General features: G+C 36.1%; 1 protein-coding gene across 3 annotated transcripts; it reads left to right on the top strand.

Moving 5' to 3' along the window:
• The first annotated feature begins 155 nt into the window (after positions 1-155).
• PBK (PDZ binding kinase) lies at positions 156-18,699 on the top strand. 3 transcript variants are annotated; one of them, XM_074210013.1, is made up of 8 exons: positions 156-259; positions 3,860-3,945; positions 5,477-5,573; positions 6,487-6,629; positions 11,967-12,136; positions 14,934-15,063; positions 16,795-16,968; positions 17,771-18,699. In XM_074210013.1, the coding sequence occupies exons 2-8, from the start codon at positions 3,888-3,890 to the stop codon at positions 17,968-17,970; spliced, it is 972 nt and encodes a 323-aa protein (XP_074066114.1). In that variant the 5' UTR covers positions 156-259; positions 3,860-3,887; the 3' UTR covers positions 17,971-18,699. The 3 variants fall into 3 exon arrangements, with proteins under 3 accessions (XP_074066114.1, XP_074066112.1, XP_074066113.1); XM_074210011.1 differs by having other exon boundaries at positions 157-264; XM_074210012.1 differs by lacking the exon at positions 156-259 and adding an exon at positions 303-1,447.
• Positions 18,700-20,292: the final 1,593 nt, after the last annotated feature.

Raw genomic sequence — 20,292 nt, 5'->3', positions numbered from 1 at the left:
TGGGGGGGGTGGGGAAGTAAGATCAGGGGGGAAAAATTGTAAAACTCAAACTAAATAAAATCTTGAATTCCAACTTTCAGGCTGCGGCCCCTCGGAACGCGTTCCCATGCGGTTGGTCCCTCTGGCCGCCCCGTAGCGCAGCGCGCGCGGATTTGAAGCCTCGGGGGGCGGGCGCTGGAGATTCAACGGCTTCAAACGAGTGCGCGGCAGCGTCGGGCCGGCTCGAGTGCCGCCGAGTCCGGAGAGGAGAGGAGAGGAGAGGAGGTGAGGAGAGCAGCGGGAGGAGAGGGAGCGCTGGGGGCGCTGCGGCCGGGCCCCTCCCCAGGTCGTGGGGTCCAGCCGCCTCCCGCGATTGAATGATAAGGAAGCCGGGCCGCCCCGCTCAGGCCCGCCTCCGGCCCCTCCGTGGCCACGAAGCCGCCTGCCGGGGCGCCGCAACGCGCGGGGCCGTCTGTAGCTGCTAAGAGGCCGGCGGGGCCCCGGGAGGTGTGGGGGCGCCCACGCTCCTCTGTGGGCTCGGAACCCTTTTCCTCCCGCGTTTTCCCTCTTTTGTCCCCCTGTGGCTTTAGGTTAAAAAAAAAAAAAGAAATTAGACGCAGAAAGAGAGAAATTAGAGACAGACAGAGAGAAAAGCGGACACAGACCACCGGCCCAAGAAAAGCGAAGGAAATAGAGCGAGAAGCGGGGAGAACGCCGGGGTCCCTCCGGCAGCCCCCTGGGAGGGGGTGGGAGCGTGCCCCTCCCCCTGCCCTGCCGTAGTTTGTGTCGTCTTTGTTTAAATATTCTGTGGAACGAACCACTAAAAATACTGATCAAACGCTTGCAATGTGTCAGACGACAGTGCTGAGTCGGTCCATGAGAATTTATCAAAACGCTAGAAGGATCAGGCGTGACATTTGATGCAAAATATTTATCAGTCAGAAATAAGATGTTTCATCTTATCTCTACTTTTTCTTTCTCCTTATGATTGGGGAAAAAAATCACCGTCAATTGACCTTCAAGGTATTCTTAAATGTGCAAAAGCGCTGTTAACTAAACCTTGAGGATACAAACAGCAAACAAAAAAAACCAAACCCGGACCATTTGCTTCCAAGTTGCTGGCATCCCAACCAGAGAAGACCTATAAGGAGGGAACTAACGAGTTGGGGGTGGGGGGAGGCGGCAGAACAGCAACTTGGCGGCAAAGTCCCCAGAACGGTAGCTGATCTGGACCTTTCTTCAAAATGGAATTTCCAGGAAGAACTCAAATTGAGAAAAGCCCAAAGAGGGCCCCTTCTGATTGTGAAGTACACTGAGGCAGGGTCCTCCCTCTAGGAGAAGGGGACAGACACAGTACAGGGACTTTTGATCTGAGGAATCAGCTGGGTTGCTGAACTGATGGAAATGAATTTTCCATGGCCTACAGTGTGCCAGGGATTATGCGCCTCATTGGAGATTAAAGATAAAGGTAAAAAGGTCCCTGCTTTTAAATAGCTTACATTCTATCTGGGTGGAAGACTTGTACCTATATGAATATATAGAAAAAACAAGATAATTTGGGAGCAAGGTAATTACAGCTGGAAGTGTGCAGGACAAAGCCTCATGAAGAAGATAGTGTTTCAGTTGACCCTATAGGGTTCATACCCTACAGGTATGGGGGAATGGCCCATGCAAAGGCACTGGGATGGGAGAGAAAGTGCAGATCAGGAAGAAGTCTAGTTCAGCTGTACTATACTATATATATGAAAAAGGAGTAAAGTATAATAAACTGAAAAGATAGTTGGGGGCCAAATTATGAAGGACTTTGTATCAGATTTTATATCTGATCCTAGATGTGGTCAGCCAGTAAACATTAAGTACATAGCTATATTTATTGAATGGAAATGGTAGTGGTGGTGATAAGAATTGTAGTAGGTAAAGACTTGAAGTAGGGAAACCAATCAGAAAGTTGGCGCAGTAGTCCAAGAGTAAGGTGATGGGGACCTATGCTATCATAGCAACTAATGACAAGTGAATGGATGTAACAGTTGTTCAACCTGGCTACAGACTGGCTAAATGGAGCGTGGAGAGTCAAGGATAACACCAGAATTTATGTTTGGATACTGGAGGATGGAGGTGTCCTCTATAGAGAAAAGTTCAGAAGAGTTGAAGGTTTGTAGGCAGAAAAGAAAAGGAGTACTGTTTTGAACATGTTGAGTTTAAGACAATTTTCATGTGTCCAATTGGCAACTGGTGATGGGAGACTGAAAAGTAGGACCAGACAAATCTTAAGAGTCAGCTGTGGAGATATCTTCACTGAATCAACAGGAGCTAATGAGATCACCAAACAATATAGTAGAGAGGGAAAAGAGGGGAGGGCCAAGAAAAGAGCCTTGGGGAAAAAAGGTTAATGGGTCTGAACTCGATGAAGCACAGCAAAGAGTAGGAAGGAGCAGTCAGATGATTGTACTTGTGTAACCTATATCAGACTGCTTGCTGTCTTGGGGAGGGGGAGAAAAATGTGTCAAAAGTGAATGTTAAAAAAACTATCTTTACATAATATAATTGAAAAAAAACTACTAAGACAAAAATAATCCAACCTTCTATAAGAAAAACAAGGAGCAATCAAGTCAGCAAGCATTTATTAAATACTTACTATATGCTAATTACCCTGTTAAGTCTTGGGAGAGTCAGAGAAAGGTCAGAAAACAGTTCCTGCTTTTAAGGACCTCACATTTTAGTTGGGAGACTAGGTACAAATGATATAAATTGCATAAATTGGAGGTAATTTCAGAGGAGGTAGAACTTGAGCTGAGACTTCAAAGGAAGCCAGAAAGCAAAGATTAGTAGAGAATGCCAGACATGGAAAACAGTCAAGGAAAATGCAAGTTGAGTTGTGTTGAGGGAATAGCGACAAAGCCAGTATCACTGGATGGCAAAGAACATGGATGAGATTAGATATAAGAAAACTAGAAAGGTATGAAGGATTTTAAAAGGAGGATTTTGATTCTGGAGGTGGTAGGAAGCCATTGGAAAGTTTCTCCCAAATGATTATTACAGGTTAAAGAAGAGAAACAAGAGAAAACATGAGGTTGGGAAGTGAGGTGTGTGAAGAAGAGATTGCCGATGGGAGAGAGAAATCTAAAGGGATTGCAGAGAATATAGGTAAAGAGGGAAGAGGCTTTTCAGGGAAAGCAATGATCCCCTCCAGTAGTAGAGGGTTCTGGACAGTGACTGGGCCTGGTTTAGGTACAAGTAACCCTGCACTCCTCTGAGGTAATTAGTGAAAATCCATTGTGGTTTGAAAAAGGAATCTGCTGTGTTTGTATGCTTTTGTCTTTTAAGCCCAGTGTAGTGGGAATAAATACTAGACTGCAATCAGGAAGCCCAGGTGCTATTTCCAAAACTGTCACTTACTAGTTATGTGATCTTGATGGGTCATTTATCTCTCTGAACCTCAATTAATTCAATGTGATTAGACTAGATGATCTTTGAGTCCCTTTGAGCACTAAAATGATATAATTTTGTATTAATAAGGATCATTTTGTTTTTTACCCAATTGCATGTAATGGTAGTTTTTAATTTTCATCCATTTTGCAAGTTTAGGAGTTCCACATTTTTCTACCATTCCCTTCCCCTCCCCTCCCCATGGCAATGAACAGTCTGGTAAAAATACAATTGTATTTAACATATTTCCATATTAATCATCTTGTGAAAGAGAAATTAGAACGAAGTGGGGAAAACATGAGAATGAAAAAAAAACAAAAGAAAATTTAAAAAATGAATGTTGTATGCTTTGAATGTAGAATTCAGACTGCATAATTCTTTATTTGGATGTGGATGGCATTTTCCATAACAAGTCAATGATATAACCATCTTTTTTTCCTATTACAAAATCTAGGTTTGCTGCAATTTTTTGTTTTTAAATAATGGAAGGACCAAATGCATTCAAGACACCTAGCAAAGTATCTGACAAGAAAAAAACTTGTAAGTTTAACCAGCAAACAATGGCTTATGTGCCAATCACTTTGCTAAATATTTGGAATTCGGAGACCAAAATGACCTACCCTGCCCACTCTAAGAATTTGTATTCTATTGGGGAAGATAGTTTGTGTATGTCTATAAATACAAAATCAATAGTAAGGAGGAAGGACTGTCAGGTACTTTGGAGGGTAAGGACTAGGCCAGGGTATCTAAACACCATTCTACTAGTAATGAATGAATGAATAAACAAACCCCTATTAATGTGTATTAACATATGATAATATTCATTACAGAAGGTTGCTACATACTAGGAGAAATAGCATAAATCAGACATAGTTCCAGCCTCAAAGACTTGGAGTTTAGGAAAGAAACAACTGTACTGAATATCAAAACTGAGCTGTAATACAAAATAGAATGTGAAAAAATTTAGAAGAGATAAAAAGTCCTAAGAGGACAAGTGACTTCTTTTTTTAATCAATCCTTAAGTGCTTACACTGTTCTGGATAGAACCATATAGTTTTTACAAGGAGCTTACATACTATCAGAATGTTGGGAGGGAGAAGACTTCTAGCTAAAAGGATCATGTACCTACTGACTCCTGAGAGAGAGCTCAATCTATTTTCAGATAGCCCTAATTATTAGAAAATTCTTCTTTCCCTCTCAGCCTAAATTTAGCTCTTTGAAATACCTAACCATTGTTCCTAATTCTGCTTGACCCTAGAGATTAGAATAAATCTGTTTTCTTCCTTGTCAGCACTTCAAATTTTTAAGAAAAACTAATATGTTTCCCACACCCATCCCCACAGTCTTACTTTCTCCAGGCTAAATATCAGCAAATTCCTTCAACTAATATCACTTGATCTTAAGATCAAAGCCCTTTGGTATCCTTGATTGTATTACTGTAACTTAGCAGGTTTTTTTCCCTAAACACAATATTGTTGGAGAATTCTCTTGACCTGAGTGGAACTAGGCATACCCATGTAATGACTATGGGTCAGAGATAGGAGACCAAACTGAAAACATAGAAATATATTAGAATTAGTATTAACTAAGGAAGTACCTGAAAGAAGTTTTGTTTTCATAGGGTATGGATTTAGTTTTTTTTTAACTTTTCAGATCTGCATGTAGTTAGGAAATAGAGTCAAATTCTTGCAACTTCTTGGGGTGAAGGACTTATAAATGAAGTTCATAGTTATAAACCCCTTCTAATACTTTAAATGCCTTACACTGATTTCCTGTCATTATAAACTGCTACTCCCAGGGATGGTGCCATAGCAGAGCAATTCCAAATGTGGCTGTAATAATATCAGGGACATTAACCTTATACTGAGGAAACTGTTTTCATTCACTTTATAGAAGCACTCCTTATGTGGTTTACCAGTAGAGCAGTTTGGATCTGGATTGTGTACTTGCTAGTAATTTTCTCTGTTCAATGTTTAAAGTTTACATGAAATATTATTGTTATTGATAGATCATCATGATATATTTGTAAAAGTCTTCAAATATTAATTTGTCTTTATTCTTTTATATTTAGCATTATGCTTAACTCCATCATCTATAGCTATTCCAGCTTCTCCATTTATGCAAAAACTTGGCTACGGCACTGGGGTAAATGTTTACCTGATGAAAAGGTAAGTAATAGAAATCAACATTTTGCATAGAACTTTGGGTCCAGTCTGCTTTTTTAGGGGAAAGCAGGGAGTTTATTGCAGAAATAAATTACCGAGCCATTCTCAATCATTTATCAGGTAAATAGTAGGATACTGAGTAGGGTTGCCAACCTACTAACCTGGGAAAGTGGAAAATTAGAAAACCCTATCACCAGTGTTTGCTCCTGTGTTTCCAGTCCCATCACACAAGTCTATTCTTGGGACTGAGGATACAAAGATTCTCAGCTTAATTTTTGGTATGCAATTTAGATTGTAAAAATATATCTTATAACAGAAAAAGAAATGTTTGAAATCTTGATAGTAAAAAGTATTTTTCTTTAAATTTTTAAATTGATATCTTTGTGACATTTCTCAATACATCCCTTATCATCCTCCCAATGAGCCATCCCTTATAAAAAAGCAAAAAAAAAAACCACTTCTGCAAAAAACACTTCATAGAAATATGAAATTACTTAGCATTCCACACTCATAACTCCTTTCCTGCAAAAAAGGGGTTCTTGTCTCTCCTCTTCAGTACTACACTCTGTCATTATAATTTCATAACATTATTTTGATTGTTCTTTTCATTTATATTATAAGCATTATAAATTGTCCTGTTTTTCTTTGTTTTCACTTTGCATTCATGTAAGTCTTCTATTTATCCTATTCATTTTTCTTGGTATAGTATTTTTTTTAAGAAAATAACTATTATGCCACAACTTGTTTAGTCATTTCACAACTTATGGACATCTACAAAGAGTTGTTTAAATTTGGAAATAACTTTATTTCTTTATTTTTAAAATAGAAAATTTTGGTGGGTCATTTATGTTTAGTACTTTCTCATAGCCTTCCTTTAAGTTTCTTCAAATGTTTTATTTAATACTTGCATTTTTAGGTCTCCCAAAGGTTTATCTCATTCTCCTTGGGCAGTGAAAAAGGTTAATTCTAAATGTAATGATCATTTTCAAAGTATATATCAAAAGAGACTAACTGATGAAGCTAAGATTTTGGAAAGCCTTCAGCATCCAAACATTGTAGGTAAGCTTAAAGAAATTCTAATTTACAACAAGTATGTAATAGAATCTTTATTTTTTTGGCCAGTAGAGGTTTTTAACCATTTTTTGTGAGCTTAGGAGCCTTTGGCAAAGTCTGGGGAATGCTTTCAGATTATTTTCTCTTTATTTCAGTTTTGTTGCTAATTTTCATTTAGAGGTTAGTAAAAATAAAGATGTAATTTTTTTCTCATCCTTGAGAAGCCTTGGACCCTAGGTCTATAGACCCTTGTAATAAACTTATTGACATTTTGATCTGATAATCTGAATAGAATTAAAGAAATTATATTTTGTTCTGATTTGTCTTCATTGGTAAATTTTAGTTTTTTGGATATCCAAATTATATTAATGACTTATATTGAGCTAGCAGTTGACTATCTCTCCCCCCCCCCCCCCCCCCAGTCTTTTTCAGGACAATATGTAGCTATGCCTCCTTGATCTTATACTTAATGGAATTGATTATTTTAACAAATATCTTGAAATTTATCCATATTGATTTTTTTGTTGATTAGATTTAACTTAGACCTTTAGTCTTGAAAGATCTTTCTGGATCCTGATGCTGCTATCCCTCCCAACTTTATGTCATTTGCAAAATTGATGAACTTTTTTTTCCTTTTCAAAAATTAAAAAACAAGATTTTAATTGAGTTTTACAATTTTCCCCCCCTAATCTTACTTCCCACCCCCCACAGAAGGCAATTTGCCAGTCTTTACATTGTTCCATGGTGTACATTGATCTAAATTGAATGTGATGAGAGAGGAAATCATATCCTTAAGGAAGAAACATAAAGTAAAAGAAATAACAAGATCAGACAATAAGATATCAGGTTTTTTCCCTAAATTAAAGGGAATAGTCCTTGAGCTTTTGTTCAAACTCCACAGTTCTTTATGGTATTCTCCATCACAGACAGCCCCAAATTGTCCCTGATTGTTGCACTGATGGAATGAGTGAGTCCATCAAGGTTGATCATCATCCCCATGTTGCTGTTAGGGTGTACAGTGTTTTTCTGATTCTGCTCATCTCACTCAGCATCAGTTCATGCAAATCCCTCCAGGCTTCCCTGAATTCCCCATCCCTCCTGGTTTCTAATAGAACAATAGTGTTCCATGACATACATACACCAATTTGCTAAGCCATTCTCTAATTGAAGGACATTTACTTGATTTCCAGTTCTTTGCCACCACATACAAGGCTGCTATAAATATTTTTGTACAAATGATGTTTTTACCCTTTTTCATATTAAACCATTAAAAATTGCTTTTTGAGAGTAGCTGGCCAACTAATTTGTTTGCATTATCTAATCCATATGTTCTCCATCTTCATAAGAATAATATAAGCTAGCTATTTGATCAAAAATTTTGCTAAAAATCTAGGCAAACTGTAATCCACTGAATTTTCCCATTTCTTTATTAATCCTGTTGAAAAATAGGAAATGAGGTTAACTTGATAAAACTTTTTGATGAACCTTTTTTGACTTTTTATGATCACTAGTTCATTTTCATATGTTTACCAACCATCTATAATATATCCATTCTAAAATTTTCCCAGAAATTAAAGTTGACATATAGTTTATACTCTTAACTTTACTTTTTTGAAAATTAAGAATATATTTGCCCTTCTTCATTCTTGTGGTACCTCTTCTGTTTTCTGTGATCTTTGATATCACTAATAGTGGCTAAGTTATTGCATCTGCCAATTCTTTCAGGCCCTGAAGATGTGCTATATCTGGGCCAGATGATTTAAATTCATTTAGAATGATCTCTTATTCTCCTCTTATTTTGGGTATCAGCTCCCTATTAGTCATTTTTGTTCTGATATTTCCTATGCAGATATCATTGTCCTTAGCAGAGAAAAACGGAAGCAAAAGAATCAAGCAGCTATTATCCATCCCTTCTTTAATCTTCTTTTTTTCCCTCAGTTTTGCTTTAGAAAAAAAACTTTTTTGTTGTTGTCCTTGGCATCTTTGACAATTTCAATTTATTTCTAACTTTAACATTCCATTCTTTTGTATTGATCCTTATCCTTTGTAACTTAAAAATTAATTTTTATTTTTTTATCCTCAAAAATCTGCTCCCTTTGCTAGCCTTCCTTCTTCTCACCCTCAAATTGAGATAGGGGAAAAAAATTATCAAGAAAAACATTTCCTCAGTGACCAGGTCCAAAAATAACATATGTCTCATTCTGCATTTTGAATTCTTCACCTCTTTATCAGGAAGTGGCTAGCAGGTGTCATTGTTAATCCTCTGAAATTCTGGTTGGTCATTTCATTGATCAAAGTTGTTTGAGTTTATAATGTCATCACTATATAAATTTGTTCTGGTTCTGCTCACCTCGTTCTGTATCAGTTCTTAAAAATCAGGAATTCCTAAGTTTCCCTGAAACTACTACATCATTTCTTATAGTACAATATTATAAATAATATATTCACATTTATATATCATAATTTATTCAGCCATTCTGTAGTTGATGGATACACCCTGAATTTTTAATTCTTTGCCACCATAAAGAGTGACTCTAAATATTTTTGTTCATGCTTAGTTTGTTTTAATTAGAGCCAATCTTTCCCTTAATCTACCCTTCCCCTTGTTCCTAATTATCCATCCTTATCACCTTTCTCCCTTCTTAGTGAATTGTATTTTTACACCAACTGTGTGTTATTCCTTTCTTCTCTGACTAGTTAAGATGAGAATGAGGGGGCGGCTAGGTGGCGCAGTAGATAAAGCACCAGCCCTAGAGTCAGGAGTACCTAGGTTCAAATCCGACCTCAGACACTTAATAATTACCTAGCTGTGTGGCCTTGAGCAAGCCACTTAACCCCATTTGCCTTACAAAAAACTTAAAAAAAAAAAGATGAGAATGAGGTTCAAATTGTTGCCTACTTTCACAACACCTTCTTGTTGTATAAACATATACTTTCAAACTTTGATTATAGGATAAAACTTTCCCCAACCTTCCTTCCTTTGACTACTTTACCTTTCTCTTAATCTTTCCAATCTTCTTTTACGACCTTTAGGATATAACAGAACCAATGAGAGGTCCTTTAGTTGATTTGCTCAAGGTAGTGCCATGCTCTCTCTTGTTCTCTCTCTCTCTCTCTCTAACACATCAACAACAACCTAGAAAATAAGTCAAATTGAATGTGGATCAGAAAAGCCAAGAAAGAGTCATAGTAATTTTTCCAGCCCAAGGATATCCTAAGAAGACAGGTTTCTCACTGCCTCTGTAACCCTTAGTGATAGGGTTCGGAGGGGGCACATATCTCCTCATATAGAAAATGAATAGAATGAGAAACTTTGGCCACAGGGAATGAGCATGCTGCTGTTAATTTTAAAAGGTTTTTGACAGAGACAGAGTAGTAAAAAACAATGTAGTGAGCCCCTTTCCACAAACTACTTCAAACAATTTTAAGAAATGCACTAATCCAATTCCTGAAGAAAAGATCCAGAAAAAGATCACAATGAACTAATTCAGGTACCTAAACACTGGAGCCAGGTTAGAATCAGGACCAGATACCATTTTGGAGTACTCCAGCACCCCAGGAAAGACTGTATACCAGTGAAAAGGTGGGCCCAAACTGGAGCTCCACCAGACCTATACAGGACCCGACAAAGGACACAGATACAAATTATTCACTCACCACCTAGTTTTTGGTAACAGATCCAAGGTAGATGCAAAGGAGAGTGACGTTCATAGGGTAGGAAGGCCTAGATAGGTTATTGAGAAAGGAAGAAGCTCAAAAGCAACAGCAACACTGTGATCTGAAGCACAGAGCAGATTCTTATTCCCAGGACCTTAGAACAAAGCCAGGGCCTCCAGTTCTGCCACACAGAAACAACAGAACTTTTCCAGCTAGCTGATAGGCCAGAGTTCAGTGGCAGTCTTCACTTGCATAGACCCTATCTCTGTCTTCTTACTCTTACAAGTTCCTGATCTGGGATTGAGTTTTAGCAACAGTTGTAAGCTTGCCCTATTCAGTTGGTAGATTTAACCACTATCTGCCAAGTTTGAAAAACCTACTGGTTCAGAATGATAGAACTATCAACTTCCCTTTGAATTATAATTCTCTTTAATTTTTGTGAGGCAATTGGGGTTAAGTGACTTGCCTGGGGTCACTAGCTACTAAACAGGGCCTCAAACACTTAAAAATTACCTACTTGTGTTACCTTGGGCATGTCACTTAACCCCAATGCCTTACAAAAACAAACCAAAAAAACTAGCTACTAAGTGGCAAGTGGCTGAAGCTAGATTTGTACTCAGGTCCTCCTGACTCCAAGGCTGGTGCTCTATCCACTGAGTCACTTATTTCCCCTTGGTTAGAATTTTTGCCCTATTTCTTTGGCAGGTTTCATACTGGGTTGGAAACTAGCACAGAGACTCCTCTCCACTCCTTGGGTCAGAGCACTTTTGCTTATGAGCTTGGTATACAGCTTACAGCCGGAGACCACTCCTTACCCTGGAATATTGGTCCTGGTCATGGGTTCCTTCTCTACTCCATCCTAGGTCTGTGATCAGGAACTGGAGGGTGAACAGTGGAGATGCTAGTTAGCACTCTTCCTCAAGTTTTGGACCCCTAACACCGGATCTAGAACTTCTTATCCCTATGTACAATTTCTCCCTGACCTGAAATAATGCTCTGTTGGTACACTGCTGGTCAGACACTGTCTCCAGTTTCCATACCTCTGTCTCCCTATGCTCACCTGGGTTAGTAAACTTTTCCTTTGGATTTCTGAATAAAGATTCTATCAGGTATGTTCTAGACCTTTTTGGAGGAGTTGGGAGAGGCTCACTATACTACCTGCTACTCTGCCATCTTGGTTCCACAGTTGTCTGTTTCATTTTAAAATCTAAACTTGTTTGGTTGAATCTGTGCCTCCATATCAGTCTTTTCAGATAAATTCCATTTTTCCTTTTTTTATTGGAATTTTGTTCTTGAGCATTTCCCATCCCTCTTGAACAGATTTCCCCTATTGCATGGAATTCTACCTCTATTTCTGGATCCTTTGAAATTTTCTTTCCCTAATAATACATGTTAGACTGTATCCATATAGCTTCTTCTGTATAATAAGCTGAGAGTAGTAGAATACCCTCTGTGCCTGCCCCCCACCACTTCCCAAGGTTCCTAATAATTTATACCCCAGCAACCAGTTAAGGTGAATCAGATCCAAAATTGAATTTCTTTTATTGATTCCTTCATTTGGTCACTGGTAAGAGAAGAGAATGGGGGCAGTTGAATGCTGCTTTTGCTTGCTAAAAATTTGCACAGATATCTTTAAGTCTTAGTCATCTTTCTCTACTCTGGTAAGAAAATATCACTTTCTTTAAGGTTATCGAGCATATGCTCAAGCCCTAGATGGCAGTATGTGTCTTGCTATGGAATATGGAGGAGAAAATTCTCTCAATGACTTAATAGAAGAAAGGGCTACCAACTGCCATTCTCCTTTCCCAGCTGCTACAATTTTGAAAGTTGCTTTGCACATGGCGAGAGGGTTAAAGGTATGTTAAATGCTATTATATTTAAAACTTTTATACAGAACACATATAAAGCAAATCTACAAATGTAATTGATAGTATACGTTTTAAATTTAAGCACATAGAGAACAATAGTTTTAACAATATCTTCATCAAATGCATGGTATTTTTTTCTGAATGAGAAGAGAATTTAATTTAGATTAATTTAGATTGAGTCCCTACATCATGTGACCTTGTGCCATTTATTTATTTCTTTAATGGTAAATTGTTAAAAATATGTCTCAGAGATCATAGTAACATAAAGATTACTAATTTCATAAATTTTGAATCTCAGATATATTACAATATACTTGATAATTTGGAATGTCAGCTTTTAATATAAAATGTGTATCTGTGCGTCTATGTGTGTGTGAGAGAGAGTGATGTGATATATAAGAATTGTTGCATGCAAATTAGGTGCTACTTTTACAGAATTTCTGTTGTGAATTTTATTATTATTAAATGAATGAAAGGTTGAAAAACTATGTGCTTTGTTTTTAATAATCATATTTCACAGTCTGTGTGATATTTTGGAGAGTGAAGGAAAAGGAAGGAATTTCGCTAACTCCTGTAAAGTCATTGTGATAAATATGTATTAAATGCATTCTATGTTTTGCTTATACAAATTGCAAATGGCTAACTACATTTAGTTCTAGCTTCTTGTGATTCTCAAGATATCTGCAGACTTAAATATGAAAATAAAGTCTAGCCAAAAGACAATATTCTCAATAAGATACAATCTCAAGGTTAAGGTTAATAAGAATTCCCAAATATGATTGTAGAAGCAAAGATGCCATTTATGGCTTTACTTTTATCTTCAAATAATTGTATAAATACAGGTGAACTAAATTTATAAAACTGCTACTTTTAGTTTACTAGCTACTCTATTCTTATATCACCAAATTTGCTATTTTGAATGATCAAATATCTGAAGTTGATGAGATTTTTGGATTTTTTTTTTTGCAAGGCAGTGGGGTTAAGTGACTTGCCCAAGATCACACAGGTAATTATTAAGTGTATCAAAAATCCCATTGTGAAAAAAAATGATTATTTGATTTTCTTTAAGCCAGGAATCAGGCAAATTTTTTGAGAGAAAAAATTAATGTTAAATACATGCAAATGTGAAATTTCTCATTATTAATAATTTACTTTTTAATCAGACTTCATTTCGTATTTGAGAATGTAAAGATATGTGACCATTTTAGTTAGAACCATCATAAAAGAATTCTATCGGGGCAGCTAGGTGGCATAGTGGATAAAGCACCAGCCCTGGAGTCAGGAGTACCTGACACTGTCTCAGACACTTAATAATTACCTAGCTGTGTGGCCTTGGGCAAGCCACTTAACCCCGTTTACCTTACAAAAAAACCTTAAAAAAAAAAGAATTCTATCTTAACAATTAGAATTGCAAATATATATATTGGACTTTCTGGCTTTAAAAAAAAAATAACCTGATTTGATCTTTACAATAACCCTGTGAAATATGCAATATTACTATTAGCATCCCCACTAGATAAAGTTCTGGGGCTCAAGTCAGAAAGACCTGAGTTCGGGGTGGCTAGGTGGCTCAGTAGATAGAGCAATGGCCTGGAGTCAGGAGGACCTGAGTTCAAATGTGGCCTCAGACACTTAATTACCTAGCTGTGTGACCTTGGGCAAGTCATTTAGCCCCATTGCCTTGCAAAAAAAAACAAACCAGAAAAAAAGTGTGGAGAGAAAGACCTGAGTTAAAAACTGGTCTGAGACATCCACCAACTTTGTATCCCTGAGCAAGTCAGTTAGCTGTTGTTGACTCCATTTCCCTAACTATAAATTGGGGATAGCACTTACTTTGAATGGTGGTTGTGAGAATCAAGGAGATCATATTTGTAAAGTTCTTAGCAGAGTGGCTGGCATGTAGTAAGTACTTCAAAAATGCATGTTCCCTTCCCTTTTCTTCCCATTGTTATTTCCTGATTCAAGATGTGAGCAAGATCTGACAAGTATCATCATCATAAGTGTGGGTGGTTCTTATGTCAAATCTAGGAAACCCCTTTGTTTTCCTATTCTCCATTTGTTATTAATAAGTACATTTTATTTGGTCTTTCCGTACTTTGTGATTACATGAAGGACGTGCATGCAACTATTCCAAGTCAGTCTTCACTATTATGTCATGTTTATTCATCTTTCCAAGCCTTTGTTTATGCTTAGACAACTTTCTAATCTTTGCAAATCCTACCTATCCTTCAAAACTCAGCTTAATGTCCACCTCCATGAAACAGTCCCTGGTCATGCCAGGCTACCTCTAAATTTCTCCAGTACTTAATGATAAATTTTTTAAATTATTCTTCTGATTACCATGTTCATGCTTTACAACTTCAATGAGAATGAAAATTTTCATTATTAGAAGAAATTCTTCTCCATCTTCCAGGTTGCCTGCAAGTAAGGTACTTATAAGGTTGATATACTTTATTTTTTGAGCAATGTCAGACCTTGCTTGCATTATTAACTTTCTATATATAGGAAAGTGGTAATTACAGGGAATATTAAATAGTGAACCTAATTATAAATAGCATATAAATCATTTTTATTATGTTAGACAGTTGTTAAAATTATTATGTATATACTGTTATTATATTGGTTATTATTATGTTTATACCTTTAGGAAGAAGTAACTCGTTTTTCTTGTTAGAAACTCCATAGTTTATCAGCAGCATTGGTGTTGCCATTCTTTTCATCAGTTCTCTTTTTTGTCATTCTGCTCATGAGTGCTAACGATATAATTTTTTTTTTTTTTTTTTAGTATCTGCACCAGGAAAAGAAGCTCCTTCATGGAGATATAAAGTCTCCAAATGTTGTAATTAAAGGTGACTTTGAGACAATTAAAATCTGTGATGTGGGAGTCTCGCTGCCACTGGATGAAAATATGACTGGTAAGTGATTCTCTTCTTCTGAGGGGTCTGAACAAGGTTGTGCTGAAGACAAGAATATAAATTTGTATGTTTAAGTTTAGCATCCTATGGGTATTTAAATACCTTAGCCTAGACTTAACTTAATATTTATTGACTAAACACTTGCATTTTTCCTGTAAGCTAAGAAATTAAGTATTATATCTAATTTCAAGATAATTATAGTTTTGATTTATAAGTGAAAACAGGTTTTACATATGTATATATGTAAATATGGAAGCACCCTAGTAATGTTCCAGTAACTTTCTTTGATCCAGGAGCAAAGTAGAGTAATTGATTTTATGACCTTGCCTTAGTGTTAGAAGTTTGTATCTGATGGCAGCTCCAATATTTTGAAAGTGCATTCATTGGGATATGTATGCAAGCAAGACAGTACACAAAGAGGTCCTATGTAAATAGCTGCATGAGTGTAATTAACTGGGAAGTATCCTAGGTTGTCAACCTTAAGACAAAAGCTCTCCTGGATGAGTGGAGGCCCACAGACAGTGAAAGGTTGCAGTTGGAGAAAGTGGAAGATAATGATCACAGGATAGGCAGCTTAGGGAGGAGATGGCTAGAAAGCTTTATATATGATGTAAAATAATCAATATTTATTGAGTATTCAGAATATGTTTGTATCTAGAACTGGAAGTGACTTCAGAGATCATTTTCATTTTATTGATGGAGAAATGGAAGCCCTTTCTTCGAGTTATTTCTAAAACAGTATAAAATAGTATAGCCTTTTCTACTTTTATGGTACTCATTTTCTACTCATCGCAGCACAGAAGTTCTAAAGGGTAATTTCTCATGAACTATAATATTTCAGAATTGCATGTAAAAGAGACACCTGAAAGGGGTTTGTGGTCCTATCTACGATTCATTGACATACTACCTATTCACTTCCTAGTTGAGGACCTTAGATATGTATTTCCTTAACATTTAATACTGTGCCTGGCTTAATAATTGTTTCTTTTTTTTTTTTTCATTTTTATTTTTTTGCAAGGCAATGGGATTAAGTGGCTTGCCCAAGGCCACACAGCTAGGTAATTATTAAGTGTCTGAGGTCGGATTTGAACTCAGGTACTCCTGACTTCAGAGCCTGAGCTCTATCCACTTCACCACCTAGCTGCCCCAATAATTGTTTCTTTTTGGTTGACAGATGTTAAATATTCTGAAGCATACAGTTATTTAATAGGAAAATCTCAGTGATGCATATTTATTGCAGACTATATATGACTGGAAAAAGTAGATGGATCATTTAGCAAGATTAGGGACAATAGGGGAAAGCAAAATGATAGTACATTGGTATCTCTCAAGTTACTAAATAACCTCAAGAGAAAGATCTCCAGTGAGTTGGGGTGGTCCTCTGAGGATTGGTGGGATAATAGAGATAAATATCACACGGGACAAGAAGGCTAGAGGATTTGGATTTGGTTATTAAGATTTGAATCTTTACTTCAATAATTTAAAAAACTGCAGATTTTTTTTTATTTATAAATATTGCTAGTTGTAACTGGGGTTTGTTAAATTGTATATACAAGATTGAATCTTATATTCACAAAATTTCATGACATTTAGCTATCATGTTTCCTAAGTATTTCTCAGAATGTTTTAGTATTTTTAAAAAGTGTAGAAGTAGCATTGATATATTTTGCATTGAAATTATGAATAATAAACACTTAATATCCAGTCACTCAACATAGTTATTCTTTTCAGTGAGTGATTCTGAGGCACATTACATTGGTACAGAACCCTGGAAACCAAAGGAAGCTCTGGAAGAGGGTGGTATTATTACTGATAAAGCTGACATATTTGCCTTTGGGTTAACTCTTTGGGAGATGTTGACTTTAACCATTCCACACATTAATCTTCCGGAGGATGAGGATGAAGGTATGTAAGTGTGCTGCTGTCTTAACTTACTAATAATATTACTAATAATAACTAGATTAAAAAATAGTCTGTAAAATGCCATAAATATTTTATGTATACTTTATGAAAATTGTGGCTCATAGTCAAAATGTATTTATACTTAAAAGCAAATATTTTTAAACTTGTTGGTTATGATTTAATAGTTTATTAAAGCAGCTTTTAAATATTTCTGAGATAAATGCTGGTATGACCACAGATATTATAAATAAAAGGAAATAAAATGATATACATCAAGAAAAATCTTATTTGAAGTGTAGAGAGAGATACCCATTGTTCCATTATACTTGTAATGCCTACTTGATATTCTGATCAAATGATGCATGAATTTAGGGTTTTTGCCAAAACACATTTAAACTCCTGATTCAGAACATTTTTCTGTTCATAGGATATAAAAACTAGTCCCTTGTACAAACTGGCATAGCTCAGTTAAGATAAACTTTAAATTAAGAGGAGTGGTAATATTCTTTCCACTAGAGTTTGTCTCAGACTTCTTGACAAGCATGTAATGTGGTCTAATGGGAAGAATTGAGAATCAAATGACCTAATTTAGCAACACTTTACAATTTTTAAAGCATTTTCTTTGGTCCCAGAGCTGCCACTGTCAATCTTTTGAAGTTATTTTACCTTTGGGAGTTAGTTTCCTCATCTATAAAACAAAGGGATTAAACTATTATGAGTATTAAGATCCTTTACAATTGAACTTTCTTTTTAATTATCAATAATTATTTTCATTAACTGTTTATATTTCTAACTCTATGAGCAGACAAAACTTTTGATGAGAGCTTGTTTGATGAAGAAGCATACTATGAAGCACTGGGAACAAGGCCAGCCCTTAATATGGAAGAATTGGATGAATCATATCAAAAAGTTATTGAACTGTTTTCTGTTTGTACTAATGAAAATCCTAAAGATCGTCCTTCGGCTGCACACATTGTTGAAGCTTTGGAAATGAATATGCAGTGATTATGTAGGACTCACATTTTTTTGAGCAAACTTTGTGAATGACTGATATGTCATTACATTATTAACATTCATAAATTTTGTAAAACGGGCTGAAAGCTATTAATATACCAATATTTCATTAAGATTTCTTGAAATAATCTAATAAGAAAAACTTTCTTAGAAATTGAATTAGAGTCTCTAACACTAGGATGCTCATTTTCTTCTTATGATACTTATCTTTTAGAAGAGTTGATGTTGATGGGTTTTCATTCCATATGGCCATCTATTTACTCAAGTGCTCATGAGAAATTGCTTTATAAACTTAAACCACTGCCAGTAAAGTGCAGTTAGGCTTAGTTATTAAACTTCTTTTGGTGAAAATGGCAATTTTCAACACATAATAAAACTTACAAAATTTCCATTTTCAAGAGAGTTGATAGAATTTTTATAGTATGAATATTTCTGTTCAGGAAAATTTTTATATTTGAAAATTTTCAATCTTTGTTTATATTTTCCTGATATGGGGGGGGTTAATTATAAGCAATGGAATCTGAGAGAATTAAATTACATTTTTAAAAACAAAAAAAAGTATCCTGGCTGATTCTCTCAGGGTTGGTTTTCAAGAGCAGGCATGTCTTATGTGACTGAACTGCTACAACTCTCCTGAAATTCTCAGGATCTTTATCTGAGAGTTTCTGTAAGTCATAGATTAATGTTTTGTTTATAATTTATTAAAATATCTTACCTTAATTTATATGGTTCTTTTATTTTTCATATATTGTAAACTGTAGCTTAGTATTTAATGAAAAGATAATGGTTGAAATAATGAAAATATTGAGAAAAGTTCAATATAAAAGTCAGTTTACTGTTTATGATGATTTCCAGAAAAATGTTTAAAGGTCTTAACAAAATTTCCATTCCTATAACCTCAAAATACACATTACAAGGATAAGAAATGAAGATAGCAAATACTTTTTTTTATAAATGTAGTCTTCTGAAATAATAATGGGACTACTGCATGAATAATTTACTACTCCTACATTTGCCCTGGATGACCAACCATCACAGACTTGAGTGTCAACTTTGATTTGAATAACTTCTATATTTCAGCACAATCCCTGACTCTACTCCAGCACCACAATAGAGAGACAGGTGACTTGAGGTTGGGGAAGAGATCTGGTAGCACAAAACCATACAAATAAAAAATATCTCCAGGGAGAAAATAAATGTGTGAGGAACTGTAGAGTAAAGGAAGTTGATAAAATAGAGTACCTGGAATTGAATAGCTTTATACTAAGTATTGGAAGAGACTAACCTTAGATGAGTCTCCTATAGTCTCAAACTTAGAATCTACTAGGGGAATAAGACATCAAAGATATGTAATGTTAGATGTTTCAGTTAAATTATCAGGGAGGGCTTTAATGGAGTTAAAGGATGGATGTAGGTGACTTTCCTCTTTATGGACAGATGGGTATGAGAGCAGGGCCTGCTGCTGGAATGACTTATCTTGTTTCAAGTATAAAATGAGAATACAATGAAAAAGGCTAAATGGAAGACTTGGACTGCAGGGTTGAGGAATGTGATACTTGAAAGACAATAGGAGGGCAGCTAGGTGGCACAGTTGATAGAGCACCAGCCCTGGAGTCGAACGACCTGAGTTCAAATATGGCTTCAGATACTTAAAAATGGCCTAGCTGTGTGACCTTGGGCATGTCACTTGACCTCATTGCCTCAAATAAAAAGTATACAATAGGGAGTAAGACTTGTAGCAAAATTTACAAGAGGGAGTGTATTTTACATTGTGGAAGTGGACCCATCATGAAGATTTGGGTAGCAAAAAAAGGGACGAATGAGAACCCAGGGGCTTCAAATATGAACTGAAGTTTGAGAGTGATAAAATGAATTAAAGACAAATTAAATCAGAACAGATCAATTTTCTCAAGGAAAGAGTGAAAGGATAGTGGACAGAAGAGGAATTTCAGATTGAGGAGCTCTGAATGTTTGTGCGCAGGTGGAAAATAGCCAGGTGAAGAGTAGGGTTGAGGGTTCTGTTGGATGGCCCCAGTAACTTAAAAAAGAGTGAAGTTAGATTACTTAAAGGGACAGAAAAGTAACATTTATGTAAGGAAAACTTAAACATAACCTTTCAGATTAAAATGTTGCAGAAATTTGATTTGTGAGGCTCTGAAAAAGAGCTGTCCAGATAAATGTACATGAGGCAGAGGAAAATAGTATTAGGAAATAGTTAAATTTTGTATCTTTGCTCACTTGTCTTGCTCCAAGAGCAAGCACCTGTCTATGCACCCTGGGAAAGTTTGCCTCCATGTACCAGATCCCGGGTAC

Source organism: Macrotis lagotis, chromosome 1 (assembly GCF_037893015.1).
Source record: "Macrotis lagotis isolate mMagLag1 chromosome 1, bilby.v1.9.chrom.fasta, whole genome shotgun sequence".
NCBI classification, from domain to species: Eukaryota; Metazoa; Chordata; class Mammalia; order Peramelemorphia; family Peramelidae; genus Macrotis; species Macrotis lagotis.
This window is presented reverse-complemented; position numbering and strand designations above follow the sequence as displayed.

What these genes read in the sequence shown, in the direction of transcription:
- PBK (XM_074210013.1), top strand. Translation starts at nt 3,888, where the DNA reads ATGGAAGGACCAAATGCATTCAAGACACCTAGCAAAGTATCTGACAAG. An exon ending in ACATGGCGAGAGGGTTAAAG is followed by an intron (nt 12,137 to 14,933) that starts GTATGTTAAATG and finishes TTTTTTTTTTAG; the next exon opens with TATCTGCACCAGGAAAAGAA. An exon ending in TCCGGAGGATGAGGATGAAG is followed by an intron (nt 16,969 to 17,770) that starts GTATGTAAGTGT and finishes CTCTATGAGCAG; the next exon opens with ACAAAACTTTTGATGAGAGC.